Below are 18,845 nucleotides of genomic sequence, written 5' to 3'. Positions count from 1 at the left end.
AGTTCCATATAACCTCAAAAAATAAGTGCAAAAATTATTATTGCAATGTACATTGTAACATGCCATATAATTCGTTTATATGTACTGTATGCACAGTACGTTGTCGCCCCTTGAGTAAAATTGTCACGCTTTTCTTTTGGATATAATCCCTGGAAGTAATCGTTGCAAATCTTATCTAGCAGAATATAATGACCGATAGAGCAAGCTGTTGGCATCAGGTAAACATTCCCCCAGCAAGTACCATAGTCCTGTTTGTTTTCTTGCTCAAGCAAGTAAAGTTTCAAAGAAGGCCGTTACATAATTAACCATGCTTTAAAATGTAACTTTCCCATTAGTTAATACCACTTACTAATTAACTTGCGTAGCTTAAAGTGCTTCGCAAATTGTGCAAACATTTAATATTTCCAAAAAGTTTCAAATAAAAAACAAATACATGTTTTCCCTTTATTTAGTTTAATATTGTACATGCGTCCCTCTACTGATGAGCCCCAGCAAAGGGAAAAACTGGTCCAGAGTGGTGTGGCTTAACATAAGTCTGGAAAACCACTCATCCCGTTTCATTGAAGTACATGCTGCATTTTTTAAAGATACACAGCTGCGGTTTACTCCGTACATTTTAGAGCTTGTGCTATTTAACTCTGCGAGGTGTTTCGGGGATGCACGCTTCGCTGCATGTGTCCGCCCAGCCCTTCAGAAGCTTCCAGCATTGTGGAGCGAAACGTCGGACATCGTGCCGAATAACACGGTGTAACAGCCCGAAAACGCATCGGACCGCTAGAGGAACAACTCATTCGTTTTCATTTAAAACAATCAATTAACTTTATTCGCCTGAAAAATATAGACGGTAAATGTATCAGAGAAACAACCTTTCTAAAAAAAAAGTTAACCTCACGTTGCACAGAAACCCACGCAAAGAAAAAAAAACATTTGTCCAAGTGCACTGGCGGCCAGCTCAGTAGGAAGTGAAGCAATTATCACAGTGGCTCAAGTTTCGGCATCCAGCTTTATCGGCTATTACGAGGCGGTTATGCGGCCGGGGCATTGTGAGCGATGCGCTGTGAGCGTTGGCGCCCCGGGCTCCCCCCCCCCCGTTGAGTGATGTCCCACTGGGAGAGGGGGATGCGGCCCCTACCTCGGTGCCCCCCACGAGATTCAACAGCACGTCCTCGAGTAGGAGGCAAGATCGCCGTGGCGCAGCCCGCCGTTCAGAGTGAGCTTCGGCGCAGACGGCGACGGCGGCGGCGACGGGGGCGATAGATGATATCACTTTTGTCTGCGGCGGTAAAGCACTGGCGACGGTTCTTCACTCGCACGGGGCCAGGGCAGCGGTGCAAATTGGGCTTGGGTTAAAGCCCTGCTGCAGTCGCCGGAGTCTTTGTGTTTTTTTTTATTTGTAATATTTATCGAGCGAAGTGCTAAGCCTGGCGGTGCGTTATTGTAAGTAGTGTCCGACGGGCGATTGAAATTGCGGTTTTAAAGGGGTTTCTTTTTTTTTTGGTCAAATGAGAAAGTAGAAAGTTTACGCTAATTGTTTTGTTAAGCTCGTGTGTATAAAAATAAAACGTTTTCGTATGTACTGCTGTGAGCAGTCATATGATGGTACGCATGCACGTGTGTGCTATTAATTATGTTCTTTGTTAAATGTTATTAAACTTCATTAAATTAACGCTTTCATGTGTAATATCCTTAAATGTATTGTACATTTTTGGCAAAGTCAAATTGTTTAAGTCAATAATGAGCCCATTAAATACACGCACAATGCCAAGCTAATGTACCCCATGTTTACTACATGTGTTACTGATGTATATAACTATACATGCATTATTTCAGCAATTTCATATTTGCACCTGTGTATAACATACTGCAGTGTTACAAAAATAGAGAAACCTTCTTCTGAGATTCACGATTTTGCTATATATTTTTCTCTTGCTTGATACTTGTTGCTTTGAGGCAGACTGTGCATATTAGTCAACGCATTACTGTTTTTACTTGCACATTTTTTTGCCCACATGTCCGGGCTTGACCTAAGGGGTGCCTGGCGATTCCTTTTACGCTCATGCCAAATATGCAGCGTACAATAACGCTCGTACATTACTGTGCAATTTAAATATGCCTTGCAGTCAAAATGCTAAATTGTTGTTCAGTAATTTGGCTTTTTTTTCTCAATGCAATCTAGAGCACACGTCTATACAATGCAATGATGCGCAATATCAAGAGTTCGTTTTATAATGTGTTTCCAAGTTCAACGAACATTGGAGCAATGCTCCATTGGCAAACTGTTTCGGAAATTCCACATTTCCATACTGGGGGCAAAGTATCTTATTTGGACCACTGTTATTACAATGCAAGAATAAAATTACTTATTTTTGGGCAAGCGCATATTGTGTAGCATTATTCACAAGTGGCACGGACAGGTTGGGGTGCAATAATTTTTGTTTGTGAAATGATTAATACCTGTGCCATGTATAGTAATACATGGGTTACTCGCAATGTTTTAAGAGCTATGTGCAGACCAATATAGCTCATGGCACTCTGAGGGGGGAAAATAAATTGGACGTTAGTAAGGTATAGCCTTATTACATTTTGCCCTTTATTCTCTCACGGCTTGCTCTAGCAAATTAAGAATGGTAATTATAATTGAAGTACGGTATTTGGTAGGCCAATTTCTACATCTGAAGTTTGAAATTCATTACACGATTGCTCAATCGTACTACGTTAACTTGAGTACCTTTGGTCAAAGCACATGAAACAGGGATATTCAGTATATTAGTGTTCCTTCCCTTCTTTTTGCGACTGCTTGCCAATACAAAACGATTTGTGAGCTTGCTGCAAAATGTAATACTCTGGTTCATTCTATTTTCATATTAAAATTAAATTCAAAACTCTGTTCAAACAGGTGTGTTTTGCACAACATTACAGACATTTGAAAAAGTACGTATCGGACTAATTTGAGCACAGTTGAGAGCTGTGCGTGTGTGAGAGGAGAGAAAGATTTCGGATATAAAATATAATTTTAAAGCGAGCGGAAAGCCTGTAAAGATACATTTTGATGGACTTGAATCTATCTACAGAGATTGGTTGAATTTAATTGGATGCATTTGAGTCATCAAATTTACAATCAAATAATATACGTAGGCTTTCACTACCATATTGAGATTCACAATTGGTTTCTTTTGGGTTACATCATCGTGTACACTACGTATAAAAGTAATGATTAAAATCAACATTTAGCTTTTTCACATTCCAGTTTGCTGACAAACCAAATCCATTGGAATATTAGTCCATCTAACAACTTTATTTGATCCACTTTGTGAGGTGGTGGAGGGTTATAATGTTGAAGACAATCCCCGATAAGCACGGTTGGCTACGTACAGTGCGAAAGAAGTTCAACATACGTAAATTAACAAAATAAAATTAACATGTATTTATACTTACACGATCTTATCCAAACTGAAACGAATTATGGATCAAATAATAACACTTTATATTAACAATAATAAGAATAATAACCACGAGACAATATAATATCTATCACATCAACGTTAAGAGTACGTTTGTGAGGCAAATGCAATTTGTGCAAAAGAGGGACGCCAACAAATTGTATGATTTTAAAATGGTGCTCGCGTCACGCCGGGGTCATTGTAAACGGTAGAGCAGATGAGCAGGTGTGTGGCTGCAGAGCCGACTTAAAAAAATATATAAAATATATATTTGTTATATTGTTCACATAAACTGCATGTAATCTACATACGAGCTACATATCATTACATAATCAAAAGCAGCAGAGTTGTTTCCATGGGAGATATTTGCCACTTTGATGACTAGTAAATGAGATATATCGAATCAAGTTGTGCAATCAAGCTATAAATGTGAAATATTTAAGTATTATTGCTGTTTATTTTAGTTTATAGTATATATTGATTTTATGTATTTACTTACGAGATTCCTACGATTCCTTTGTACTCTTTTGAAGTAGAATACTGCTTAGCGATGTTTTCCAATTCCTATTTTAATATATTTTTATTTTTACTTGGGCAAAAAACCAGTGCACAGGGAAAGACCCGTGCATACAAATGCAGAATTTACAAACTTTGCACAGATGGGTCATACACCTTGCTGTACAGATCTATACAAGCGCCATACTATCCTGTAGAAAAAGCCACATCATTCATTCTCCATCTTTCTGTGATACATCAACCCCGCTTGCAGGTTACCGGATTGCAGGCATGTACCATCACATCTTGCTAAGTTGAAGTTAAACCTGCTCTGCTAATACCGTGCAATCACGGTTGAACTCTGGCTAAGGGCCTCTGCTTGAAACGCTAGTTGCAGCACCTCCAATGCGTTCGTACCGCGCATTGTTTGGCGTGATTTCCGACAGCTCCCCGGCATGTGTTGCGAAACGTCGGACATCGTGCCAAACAACACTCGGGGGACAACCAAAAAACGCATCGGAGAGCCATACTGCGCAAACTATGAAAGCCTCGTGCAAATACTATTGGATGTTACAGTATTATAGTTTAACAGCACAGCTTGGAGAAAAAGCCATGGTGGAGAGATCAGCTTGCCGCGTTTTTGCCGCATGCCCACTCGTCAAACACGATTGTCACAATTTGGCACGGATCGGTGTTGATATCTTTTGAGTCCTGACTAAAAATAGAAAATAATAAAGCATTAGCTTTGTTATCCTCTGGCTTTTATTTTACCACCCCGGTTCTTTGTATATTATGTATGCCTCCCTTTTTCATGTGCGGATGCATTGAGACATTGTGAAAGGTTGCCTAAATACGTGTCAACTATTATGCTTCGTGATAATATATATAAAAAATTTGTCTGAGAAGAAAATGCTGGAAATGTGCTGACGTGTGACTGATGGCGGACGATGCCGCAGACGCTAAACCGGTGCGCGTGCGTGCGTGTGCTCCCAGCTCACGAGGCAGGGCTGGTCACGCTGCAGGTGGCGTGCGAAGGGCAGATCATTTCCACCGCCGTGGTGTTTGAGTACCGGGCGCGCAACTCTCTGTCGCTGCCAGCCACACAGCACGACTGGCTCTCGCTGGATGGTGAGTCACCGCCCCCGGGTGGGTGAGGGTAGGGGGGGGCCCCACTGCCACCCCGAACTTTAAAACAAGAAATCTTCTTACTTTGACAATTGCTGCACTTGGGCTTGCAGTGCGTAGTAGCACTGATTTTGTAAGTTATACAGGGACTCCTCTATTTACAAATGAATTAGGTTCCAGAGGTCGGTTCCTAAGTCGATTTGTGTATAAGTCCAGCTTTACTCCTGTCACACATATTGTACGGCATGCACACTAAACACGGGGAATGGCTATACAAGTTGTATAATCTACTGTAGATGTCGATGCCACTGGTTCTTCATGTTCGGCAGATGTAGATGCCACCACCGCCATCTATTGCGCGGCGGTTGAACTTAAGACTCTCGGTACGAACAGGCAACTGGACATACGGAGAGGTTTGTTCGTATCTATGAAAGTTCGTAAGTTGAATGTTCGTAAGTAGATGAGTCCCTGTACGACTTGTTTTTTGTGGGCTTGGGAATTGTGTACATGCATAGTTGCGGGAATGATGGTTCCTGTTGATGTTTAACGCTGCAAAATGTTCTGCATATGATTGTACGTATGTAATTTACGATGCATTTATCTTCCAGAATGTTGTTGTGATATAAATTTGAGGTCATGGTCAAACAACAGCCCCCAGTCACATAATGGTGTGTTGGTGAAGGCTTGAACCAGCACTGCTTTGGGCTATCAGTTATTATTAGCATTATTTTATTCAAGTAATTACATTAGAAAAAAAGTATATTATTTCTTCAACAACAACAAAACCTTGTCAGAGTGTACTTATGATGAGAATATACCGTTGAAGGAATGGTGATTGCCCTCTGTTCAGAAGAGAATGGTTTCCCCCAACGTTTCAGTGCTTGGCATGGATAATGAGAGGGGGCCCATCGGGCTCATCCTCCCGTGCAGCTGTGCTGGCCTTGCCGTCGACTGCCTCGACACTGTTGCGGAGAAAACTAGATTTGTACTCGAAGTAGCCTTAACGTCCGTGGGATTTGTCTACCAGCTGGAAGAAGATAAGATTGAGTTTTGGCCCAAATGTGCCTTTTGGCTCTAACAATGAGGATGAGATGGCAAATATATCCTGTCACCACTGAACAGGGAAACAAATGTAAAGAAATATATCCTGTCACCACTGAATAGGAAAAATGTAAAGATAATAGGTTAACACCTATACCTGCTTTTCATACAAAGTAACCTCTAAAATAAGCTTGCATTGTTTACCGATGTTGTGTGAAAACAATTGCAAAATTAGCGGGACTACGTTGACAACGGTGGTGCAAAAGCTCATATAAAAACACGCACGAAGATAATATGCTCAAAAAGCACACACACTAGGGTAATTAATTCAGATGCTACAACATTAAAACCCGTTCAGCATAAATTGACGAAGGCATATATTTACATTTCGAATTGTAATTTCCGTAGCATGAGTCTATTATTGTTGGGGATTTGATAGTATTTGTAAATAGTAAGTGTAACTTCGCATTATATTAACACCATATCTGTACAGAAAATAAAGGAGCGCTCAGCCCAGGAAATTAATTCACTCACGCTTTCTCACGTAAACACTATGGCTTGTTCAAACTTTCGTAATCTGTGAATGTTTCACACAAATTATTCACTTGATTGTAGCTGCGTTTCTTATTATTGTGTTTTTTTTCTAATTCTAAATTATTTGACCTTTGTTTTGTAATTTTGCATTCTAATCGAATGCCACAAATGAACCACAATACCTTGCTCATCTCGTCAAGGAGCACAAACCATCACGCGAGCTCCCGTCATCCTCACAGCAACGGCGTTTGGCTAGCCATAAAACAAAGACGGTCACTGCATTGCGCACTTTCAGATGCGCTTCTGCAGCCGTCTGGAACGCTCTTCCTTCCGATATTAGGAAGTCACTGGAGCTTTGCACTTTAAAAAAATCTAGATTGAGAACTCATTTCTTTAGAACTGCTTTTTGCATTTAGTTTGTTGTCATTCTCCCACACCTCCAATTAGCCCGGATGGCTACGTGCGGTGCAAAAGAAGTTCAACATACATACGTACATACCTTTGCGGATGTGAAGGCCTGCCCAGTGTGCTGCACAACACACATACACATTGTTTACTTGACGCTTTGTGATATCTTCTCAGATGGTGCCTCGCCTCCCCTCCACCCCCAAATAATATTTCTTACAATGCATATAACTTTGTAATGATAAAACAAATAATTGTATGTTCCATGTACAAGGGACATTGCCCGAAACGTCACCTTTTGTATCGTTTTTCCTTTCAAGGTAGCATTATTGACGAATGTGTTGAGTTTTTTGTTGTATAAAGGTATTATATTGTTGATAGAATATATTATACCACAATTTGGAAGGGCCTTTAAAATCGCCCTTTATGAAATATGCAACCCTGATTTATATGTTGGTAGAAAGTGCTTTTCTGCTAATTGTAGGATTTTTATTCGTGTCTTCTATAAAAGCTCTTAGCAATATCACTGATATTTCTTCCAAACATTGATGTTAAAAACTCTCCTCTGTGCGCCAAAGTATTTGTAGCATTCCTTGTCGCTAAAACAGGTCGGGCTTCGTACCTCGTTGAGGATTGAGTCCGATTTAAGCAGACAATGCTACCACGGTGTTTTCCTCCACACTGTGAGTTTAGTTAAAACGTGACCGGAGACTAAAAAGTCCAAAGTCTACTATCACATTAAATCAATTGGGCGCCACGCTTGGTGCAGGTAATAAATGCGGCGTGGCAAGAATGCCGCGCCCGCTCTTGCAAACCATTTTTTTTTGCACTCAACTGTTGAGGGTTCTTGCACCGAGGTGTCATCGTGTCAGCGAAGAAGGCAAACTCTCTCAGCTCATGGAGGGAAAAGGCACGTTTAGAGCAATCCCGAACCCCTCCTTCCGTTAAGTGCACGCGCGACCCCGTGGATTACACAAACAGCGCCCGCAGTCACAAATTAAGTGGCCGTTGGTCACCTCCAAATATATCACACGGGTGCAAAACAAATACCCGCCAGTAAGCTTTTAAAGGATGCTTCGAGTTTTTCACCTTAAATCGAATTAAACGTGTCCAAAGAAAATACCTTTGCACTCATGTAATCGAGAACGTTTTGCGATGTGGCCTTTAACAAGATCACTTTTGAGTGCACCCCATCTTTGTCAGACCTCAGAGGCTAAGCAAATGTTGAGCCTGGATAGTGCTTTGATGGGTGACCACAATGCCATAGTAGATGTTGTCGGCTGTAGTGCTATGATGTGGGCAGAAGAGAGCAGTGTAGTACAATGCATTGTTGTTACTGGACTTAAATGCTTCCTCATTTCTGCTTCTTGCCTTTGCCATGAAGTGACTGTCCTGCATCATTGAAGTGTGCAATTGTTAACGCTGACCTACGAGGCCTTACCACACTGAACTTTAATTCTATGGGTAATGGGACAATTAGAATTGGAATAAATTCCATGATTACCACCTATGGTTTATTGTATTATTGTCAGACATTGTGGTAACCTCTTGTGCTGTATTATACAAACAATACTAATTAAGTAGTTTTATACGGCACCTTTCATTGAAAATTCACAAAGCACTTTACATCGCTAAATTCTCAGCCAAAGCGTGTGAGAGTGGTAATTCAGATGCCGGCCGGGTGGCTCAATCAGCAGGTTGCGAATTCAAATCCTGATTGGGGGTTTTCTCAACCCATCAACTTTCCTCGGTCAGTAAAATCCATACCACTTTGCGTGCAAGTCAACCGTGGGTGTCCTATGGGGAGACTCGCCTCTGCCATAGAAATGTGTAATTTCCACTCCAGGCTTAAAGGGAGCGTGGGAGATGAGCAATGCCTCAATGTTCATATCAGCAAGAAATCACTTTTGTATTTTGATGTACGAGCGATCAGCGTGGCTGTTGAGAACAGAGAGCTGTGTTCCGCTGAAGTTTTCTCAGGTATGTCCTCAGCCTATGTTCTTAGTCAGGCATGAAACTAAAACCGATCAGATAAAGAAGTGCATGCGCTACCTATATGTATTTTAAAATATATCACGTACTCACGTTTACGAAAGAATGCTATCTTGTGTGCAACGCACCTTACACACATGTGTACACAGCAGTATGTGCAGCCAGGCGTGAATCCGATAAGTGAAGGATCATTATCCGATAAGTGAAGGGTCACTATCCGATAAGTGAAGATATGTGAGTCTGATAAGGGAAGAGTGATGTGGTGTGAAAAATATTGTCAAACTTTCAGCATACATCAACCACATTAGAGCTTCCTCCTAGGCCTAGTATCAACCTGGGCGAAGATGCAGGTGATTGTCGTGTAAAATGATGAATGACACTGTTGAAAAGCATATTTCATTCCACTGAGTTCATACCTCTTAGTGCATTTTAAAAGGTTTGAAGGACTCCTTCTTAAGTGGAATTAACGTCGAAGTCCTTATCCAAGCCATCATTGTTATTCTAAATCGTCAGGGGCCACGGGTTCACCACGATGCCTTGTCACTCAACTCTCTCCACCTCTTGTGGTCATCTGCGATGCGCGCATATCGTCTGCCACCGATCTCCTTGTCCAAATCGCGACGTTCATCATATGACTGACTGTTCCTTGGCCGACATCTCGTCCGTTCGACTGGGTCCCGCAAGATGGCGTTGGAGAGTCTTCTTTCTCTCTGTCTCCCTTTGGTCTTTGAGCGATGTGAGCCACCAAACCATTGCACCTTCCTCCTGTTTCTTATCACCAGTCGTGGTTTGTGTCGATTTGACTCACTTGTACGATGGGTAGTCGGTGTGCCATGGAATTCCACGCTGTCAAAAGAAGGACTGTGTCTCAACAGCCTTAATTATTTCATTGGCGTCGCTCGTTCATGTTCAATATTCACAGCCATGTCACGTGAACGATATTTGCTGTTGTTTGAATATTAAGGTTGGACTTGTATATTGCCCATGTCCTTTTAAATTTTGCGAACATTCTTATTTCAATTGCCCATCTGGTCTGAACCTGATTCTTCGACCTTCGATCTTCTGTGACATTTACTCCTAAATATTCAAAGCAAGGAGTTCATCCTATCAAGCTACTTTTTTTCTGTGACATAGATGTCTTGTACTACCATTTTACTTATCCAAGTCACTGACCATGGAGTAGAATCTAAATCAGGTAAGCAATAAGTCAGTATTGTATTCTCCCTGCAGGCACACGGACATTCGTCGTTTGTGAGGTTGTGCTTAAATGAAGAGCGCATCCATTTGACATTTGGCCAATAAAATTGTGGCTTTAATAAAGGGGAAACCGAGTTAGTAGTTGTGGTGATCAGTCACGGTTGCTCCAGAAGGTCAATCTTACAACTTAACACTGAAATGCCAAGAAAATTTGCATAGATCAAGATTTTAAAAAACGACGTTTGAGCGATGGTTATCAGGTTACAGGGCTGCATTCAGGTGTTGTTGAGCGACCTTGAGCGTATTATTTTTAGTAGGTAGGGGCTACACGAGGAGAAATACCCAAAGCCCTTGCCTAAGTGCGCCCAGCACGTCACATGCATTGGTGCAGGCTGCGTGAAGAGAGACACGGAAGGGAGGAGGGGTATGGCCGGGTTATCGTCACACGAGATAACAACTCTGCAAGAAACCGGATTAGACTTGGAGGAGCCGGCAACGTTTTTTTTTGGGGGGGGGGGGTGTGGGGGGCGATAGAGGAGTGTGACCGCTCCGCCAGTGGCCAGACATGGCTCAATGAGACTGCCGCCTTTACCTGGCAACCTCTAACCCTCCTTGAAACGGGCCTCATAACGGCGTTCGCATGGGTTCTGTTTACGTGAAGTCGTTATTTATATCTGCGTTGGCAATTGTGGCACAAATGAACCCGGGCAGCTGGCTCTCATGCCGTTGCAGTATTTAGCATCGAACGAAGACGGTCACCGCGCTTTGCGTACTTTCAGATGCGCTTCTGCGGCCGTCTGGTAGCGCTCTTCCCTCCGATATTAGGGAGCTACCGGGAGCTATATGCACTTTGAAATAATCTTTATTTAAAACGAATTTGTGTATTTTTAGTTTGTCGTCCTTCCCCCGCACCTCCGATTAGCAAGTTTGGCGACGTACGGTGGGGAAGAAGTTCAACATCCATTCGCATAGCTGCAATTAGAGATTTCAACTTGCAAGTCTCAATCTTAGAGCGGGGGCTGCACACATGACCACCAAAACCTTCAACACGTGTAGTACATAAAAGCTCGTTCGTTTCTGTCTCAGTTGAGTCGGGCGGTCCAGACCTCCCTGTCCCTGGCGACAGACTTCAGCACTACTGCACTACTATATACTGCACTGCTATACACTGCACTGCTATACACTACACTACTATACACAGACTCTAGCTCATCCTGGAGGAATTCCCAGGCGTTCCGAGTCCCGCCAGCGTGTCCTGGGCTGGCCCCTGGGGTCTTCGCCCAGTGGCGAGTGCCTGGTAAAAGTATTTCCATATTAATATATAAAAAAATATCTATTCCTTTGTGTACGTTCAGACAATGCAAGCTATGCCAATTTCACTCGTCGATATTAATTTTTAAATCTCTGTGATACCCTGCCTTTTTTTACGCGTGTTTTTCTTCAGAATTTGTTCAACGTACTCCAGACATTGAGCGGAACATTAACCCCAATAAAGCAACAGAAGCACGGATGTTTCTTTTGCAAGTGCCCTTGTCAGATTAGGCTGTTGCGTTTGCGGTAAACTGCCTCGAACATCATCAGTCAAGCTGATTAATTGCATTGAATGCGCCCTGTTGTTTGCAATCTGTAAAACCCAGGCTCTCGCGTCAGGCTGATCACATATTCGGCAAATCCTTAATTTGAAAAAGTGTGTAGTACATTACTATAGTTATTTAATTGAGGAACGTTACCTGACCGATGATTAACTTTATGGTTTATTATACGTTTATAGGTGTTAGAGCTCAAATGTGCATTGTCCTCTTGAGATTGAGGCTTGCCAGTTGAAAAATCTCCATTGCAGCTATTCGAATGATACGCGTTGTGACTGTATTGTCGACTCCGTTAGTAATGCTCGGGGAGGAATCTATCGCTGCTTTGGTCTTGTACAGAATATTATCCCTGGAGGATCCCGCTGTTGTTTCGAAACTCTGTATGCCAAACAAACATTTTCAATGTTATAAAGGCGCCTGTGATATACAAATCCTCCGCTAGATGGCGGAACGGGACTTGGTTTTTTTTCTCACTCTATGAACTTAATACTGGTAGGAACCTCCAGGTTACACCAACCCATAGGGGATTATTGTGTCCGTCCGTCGTGCAGGGAGGGGCTGGGTGGGGAGGGAGGGGCTGGGTGGGGAGGGGAGGGGAGGGTGGGGAGGGCCTGGGTGGGGAGGGTGGGGCTGGGTGGGGAGGGGAGGGGAGGGTGGGGAGGGGCTGGGTGGGGAGGGGCTGGTCACCCCGTGGTGCCCTTATAAAACTCAACGTTTAACCTACTCACGCCGGCTTGTGCCCGCCCTCACAGTCGGGTCTATTTTCGGAATACACCACGCCGCCGTTGACCCTGGCCATTGACCGAACATCTCAACGTTCCTACCAGCTCCCTCCGAAGGAATGTGTTATCTACGCAGCAACAGAGCCCCACCACATTCCATGTTGTTAATACATAAATATTGAATTCATTGGTCATGCTTTGTCGACAGTGATGCACAAGCACGATTAACACACAAAAACACCCAAAGCCATTTATCAGTAACACTGGGGCCTTTAAAGTATACAATATTTAATAAGCAATGAAAACATATTTACCAGGTAAGGCCCACTGAGCTATATAACTCTTTTTCAGAAGCGACCTGGCTATCACAAATAATAGCTCAACGAAGTGGCTTATCATGTGGAAATGTATAGCATGTTGGAGGGAAACCCCGGAGGACCCGGAGAAAAATCCACGCGACCATGGGGGAGAGATAAAAGCAAACTCCAAATATGCAGGCATCAGGGTTGTGATCGAACCAACGACCTCCTGTATACCAGGCGAGATTTTTTACATCTCGACGTTTCAAGCAATAGCCCTTGTTCATAGCACATACGTGGTTTACGTAAATATATTGATGTTCTATGAATAAGGGCAATTGCCCAAAACGTCGGCGATTATATATATATATTTTTTTCCTTAAAGGCCACAGTGTTACAGACGAATTTGTTGAGATTTTGATGAATATTATACTTTTCCCACTTACAGTTGTAAGCTTTATTCGTGCAATCAAAATTCATCGTTATCCTCCTTGCTGATCAACTTGGGTTTAGAAAGGCCAAGGTACACTTAAACCCGGCTCCCATAATTGATCCACCAATGTATGCTCCTCAGCCTTAAAAGACTTTACCGCTGTGATGAATAATAATAATAAGCGCTGCAGTGCACTGCCATTACTAATCCATGAGAATGGACGACGATTGCGAAGTCACATTTCAAAAGCTCTCAGCCAGAAACCGAATGTTTATTTATACTGCAGAAATCCGATGAGCTGCTAAGCTCTTTTTCACATGTCTCGTCGGGGCGGATCAGACAGTTACAGCAACAAACTATACAACAACAACACAGTGGGAGTGCGAGGTATAGGAAAGGTAAACAGATCACGAAAAAATATATATTTTAATCTTACCAGGGAAGGCCCACGGAGCTCTTAGCTTCTTTTTCAGAAGCGACCTGGTCACAAATGATAGCTCAACGAAGTGGCTTATCACGTGGAAATGTATAGCAGCCAAATAATCTAAATAATCATCAGCCATCTTGACGAGGAATGAAAATTATCGGCAGTTGGATTGGGAGTCTGGGTAATAACAGTCATAATTACGGCTTATAACAATAACGCCTTTCATGCAATCTCAAGGTGCTTTGCATCAATGGAAATGTGTGTGGGGGGAGTGGCTCTGAGTTAAAATAGAAATTTCCATCTTAAAGGGAAGCGGGGACTCCCTTCGGCAGGGAGTTCCACAGGGCCGAGTTCCACGGAAACGAAGGCCCAGACATCGCCCCCCCCAACCACCCATTGACTTGAGCTGCGTTCTGGGGATGCACAGGAGATCTAAGTCCGCCAACCTCAAGAGTTTTCATTGAAACGCAGGGGGCTTTTTGTGGCGTGACCATTGCCACCCATTGAAATTTTACATGGATGTGGTATTTTTCAACTTTGGAAAACATATCAGGTTTCGTTTGTGTATATACCCACGGCGCTCTCTTGCTTGTAAATGATTGTTTATGACTTCGATGAACCTGCAGAATTACAGGTTATGTAAGTAATGTTGCTTTTTTACGACTCTGTCTGGGCCTTACAGTACTTTTTATGATAAAAAAATCATACGTGCTTAGTGTTAGAGTTGTAATTAAATAGTGAAATAGTTATATTATACACGATGTAACACTTTAGTTCATGGGTACTAAGTGTTATTTTTTCATTGCTTACACCTAAAAAGTGTAGAAAATGGCAATTATTCCCCACAAACTTTGCTTTTGTGACCAGGACTTTATGTGAGCGAAAGACACAAATGCACACCGCGTTTTCTCATTGAAAGTAGGTAAATTTCAAAATATCACTGTCCTGGTCACAAAAGCAAAGTTTGTGGGGAATAATAGGCTTTTTGTGTACTTTTGAGGCATAAGCAATTAGGAAATAACACTTACTACCCAGGAACAAAAAAAATGTTTTGGTTACACAGTGTTATGTACCTTATTTTATTTTCTTGTATACTTAGTGAGTGTAGACCAAAAAGGAGGAATTGCAGGTGTAGTAAGATCAGTTATTTTATCAACTACAACGGCAGTTTTTGAAGAGGACAAGTTGATAACACGTAAGCGTGGCATCATTAACAATTACTCGAATAAATTTGATGTAAAAACAAGGATAGCACATAGCTTAGGATGTACAATAATTAAACGCGTGCAATTGCGGACATTTTTTCTATCGGGTATGTGCAGTTATATTTTTGGTATATGATTCCAAATTGATTTGTCCAAATTTGACCAGTCAGACAGATGTTTGAGACCAATCGTTTATTAAAATAGCCAGCGCAATGATCTACCTTTTGTCCTAAAATATGAATATAACTTTTTTTCACGTTTTGGATTTCCTTTCTTTAAACATCTGTTGTTTATGTGTGCTCATTTTCGTCTTTGCTCTTGTAATTCCAGTCTACCTTTAAAAGGAACTCATTCTGTCTCAATAGCTTCTCACCTGATTGAAATACATACTCAAAATTATCGCGTGGATATGCGAAGGAGACATGAATGTGTTTTATTATTTATATCGATTGAGACGTAAGTTTTGACTGCTTGTGAACGAGCGTGTGCGTGTCGCTGCATGCGCCTGTTCAACATTTGACCTTCACCGCTGAAATGTTTCTCGCATTTCCCCCCCCCACTTACGCGAAGTATTTTGGCTTTTTTCTTTGTCCTTGTAAACAAAACATGTCGAGCAATATTTCCGTCACGCATTGCGAAGCGGCGTAAGCGTTGGAAATGGCGTGTCTTTTCAACCCTGTTGTGTTGTAAAAATAAATGTGTGTCACTGAGCACACAAAAGCCCTGTTGTCACAAGTTTCATCGCAGCACTTGACGGCACGCTGAAGTGTCGCGTGTTGCTTCTAAACAGTAAACTATAGCGAGTGGAACATGGAATACGTTGTCTGTGAGGGCAATTTCGGTTTGCGTGTTTCGTGAATTTAATAATTTACGAATTATGTTTGCTCTATGCCTCTATTCCACCATGATATTTATCCGTGATTGTAGGCGGAATATCAAAACACAAAGGATTATTGTTTATAGTTTCTTGATAGTGTGATAATCATGTTGGCTTGAACTTGGCATGAACTTGTTATGAAACACTCACATTAACGTGCCCCAATTGTTGCAGAGATTTCATAGGTTTTGTATGAGATTAAGTAAAATTCACACCCCAGTGCAAATTCGAATTTATCGTTGAGCACCCTTAAAAACCTTATTAATTTCGAACATCATCGTTCTCATTCTTGTTGGAGCTTTTTGTTTACAAATCTGGTTGTGTGTGTGTGTGAATCAGGCTTAATTGTGATGTGCTTGGGTATCTGTCTACTTTGTAACGAGTGTCACAACTAAGTAAACAGCGTATTGTTCCAATTGCTCATGTTACAGATACTAATGCCATGCACATTTAATTGTATTGGATCTATGATTTATTCTTGATTTGAAGCTTTCGTGACTGCAGGAATCCATACTCTTTGGTTCTTTCGGTAAAGTCACGTAGTTATATATTATTTTATACCTACGTGGCCATCAACCTGCTCTCCTCTAACCTCACAACAGGCAGTTAAACGAAGATATTAAATATTAGATTGGGTTTTTTGTTGTCGTCCACTAACACACGTGATTTTGGGAGCAATGGTTTTTGTTACAATCGTCGTGCTAAATGATATTGCAGGAATGCTACGAGTCAAGGGTCAAAAATCACTCATTCATGGTTACAAGCATTTTACCGACTTATTAACTCAGTAAGTGTAATGTTATTGTAGTAATCACAATGTTGTGTTCGGTGTAAAAGCAGTGTCGAGAATGCTTTTTGCGTTTTGATAGATGATGAATGCAAAAGCCAGGTAGAAAAAGGTTAATTTTTTGGGACCTTAGTGTGAATAGATAAAAAGACGCTTATATAATCTGAAGCCAACTTTTGTATGAAACATGTCCTTGCATGACCAAGTATTACAAATGGTCACAAGCATCCTTCAACTTCATAAAAAAAGTACGTAAAAAGACATACAAGAAAAACAATCTATACTAACCGCTTGTAAAAGAAAACGTTTTATATTACATTAGAAGATTCATGATTAATTATTGCTATTGTGCATATCTTGATTTGAAGCTTTCGTGACTGCAGGAATCCATACTATTTGGTTATTTCGGTAAAGTCACGTAGGTAGAAATTATGTTATACCTACGTGACTTTAGCGAAAGAACCAAAGACTGTGATTTATTGGAAAGAGTATGCCAAGGGGCTTCACCGCTGCTCAATTCCTCTGTTTTAACTCTCTGTACATTTGGTTTGCCCTAGTTGGTAGTTGTAGTGTTTAACTGTGACAACGACGAAGAAGCAAGCCGTTACTCTGGGCAATGCACGGACTTAAGTGGTCATGACAGATATGGACATATCGGTGTACAGATCTATGCAGACACGAATTCAGGCGGGACTTCTATGGAGCTAACTCCACGCGATAGCTTTTGGAAGTTATGTCTGCACTTTAAGCCACCCAGCTGTGTGTAAAGTAAGCTTAATTTTAATTTCAAAATGTCCGTAACTCATTCCAGCTGTCCATTTGAACCTGGCAAGATTTATAAATGAATAAATAACATGCAATAGTGTATACATCTTTGTGCTAATAAATGTAATCATGATTGATAATCGAGTTTGTTTTACTTAAATGTAGACTTAAGTGTGCTCCAGACGTGGTGTTTAAATCATTTAAAATATCCATGGCTTTTGTAACATTTGTTACGTAATGCATACTGCTTTGTGTCGGAATTTCTTGTCGAGTGAACATCATGATGTTATAGTTTGATTGTGCTCACAATTAATTTTCTTAGTGCATTCCTTTTTTAGAAATACAGTCTATAATTTCCATTACATTCCAACTGTGGTTTTGTATGCACACATCAGTGTATTAAATAACTACATACGCATATCAGTTACAAAAGACCTTCAAAGTTACATGCGAATATTGTTTCTACAATACATTTACTATAGAACAAAAACAATAGTATGTCGTTATAGTCGCAGTATGTTTATTTGACGTTGCTAAATACTGTAGTGTGTATAGTTTATTTATTTATCCGGCAGGTAAAGAAGTGGAGAAACGAGGATGTTTGCTTCGCAGCAGAGGTTCGCAGTGTACATCTGGATAAACTCGAATTTAATGCATCAAAACATTTGAACTATTATATTTCAAATCAAAGACATCGAGCCATTTAAAATGTATACATGAAATGAAAGCAGAACATGTTAAATTGAAACATATATTTAAATAAATTACAATTTAGTTACATGGTCTCTATATGGTGTCCATATAGGCAGGATTGGCACTGATAGTATTTTTTCCGACTTGACTCAATGGACAATAAATATCCCTCGTATTTTCCCGCCCCCAGTTGCAGAAAAACACGATTGTTTAAATAATATTTACTTACTTCATACATGAATATCAGGAATGTCAAAATAATGGACTGTGGAAGCAAAATTGTCGTTTATACAGATGCATTTACAAATATTCTAAAGGTCTCTGCTGGATGAAAGCCTCTCCACACCATTTCGATGGTGAGGGTTCTGTTTTTGCCATACTTCACCACGCTGGCCAGTGCAAGTTTGTGAAAGGGAGTTTTGGGTGGACCCAGGACCAATTCAGACATCACTCGCCACTGATGACAGCCATGGCTGGGAATCTAACTCAGGTTACACAGCGGTCGTAGCACAGTGCGCTGAACCCACTGTCCACCCGCTCACCTCCCAACATTTATTACAGCCGTCGAATGAAAGAAAGCGGGGTTTTTTTCTTTTGTAGAAATATGATTATAAATTACAACTCTCTGTGGGCTTATTTTTGTATCACACAACAGATGGCCCTAAACTTAATAACATCCGATATGAGTCCATATAATTGTTGCCTGGAATTCTCAAAACACACATTGTATATGTAACCTTAGAGGGCTACGTGTATGAAAACGCATTACTTTGGTGGACGCAAGGTGGCGGTGCAGCAAAACACCAATGTTAAATGTGA

General features: G+C 41.2%; 1 protein-coding gene across 12 annotated transcripts in view; it reads left to right on the top strand.

The window, feature by feature from the left end:
- LOC144942709 (calmodulin-binding transcription activator 1-like) overlaps positions 1 to 18,845 on the top strand; it is a 529,165-nt gene that overhangs the window by 384,706 nt on the left and 125,614 nt on the right. For 11 of the 12 annotated variants that reach the window (XM_078869561.1, XM_078869559.1, XM_078869558.1 and 8 more), the window contains one exon: positions 4,929 to 5,063. The exons of the other annotated variant lie outside the window; for it this stretch is intronic. In XM_078869561.1, the coding sequence (XP_078725687.1) occupies positions 4,929 to 5,063 (135 nt within the window). The remainder of the gene's footprint in view (positions 1 to 4,928; positions 5,064 to 18,845) is intronic. 12 annotated transcript variants of the gene reach the window in all.

The sequence above is a fragment of the Lampetra fluviatilis genome, chromosome 28 (genome assembly GCF_964198595.1).
Source record: "Lampetra fluviatilis chromosome 28, kcLamFluv1.1, whole genome shotgun sequence".
NCBI classification, from domain to species: domain Eukaryota; kingdom Metazoa; phylum Chordata; class Hyperoartia; order Petromyzontiformes; family Petromyzontidae; genus Lampetra; species Lampetra fluviatilis.
The sequence above is the reverse complement of the archived record's forward strand: the minus strand, read 5'-3'. Positions and strand labels throughout refer to the sequence as shown.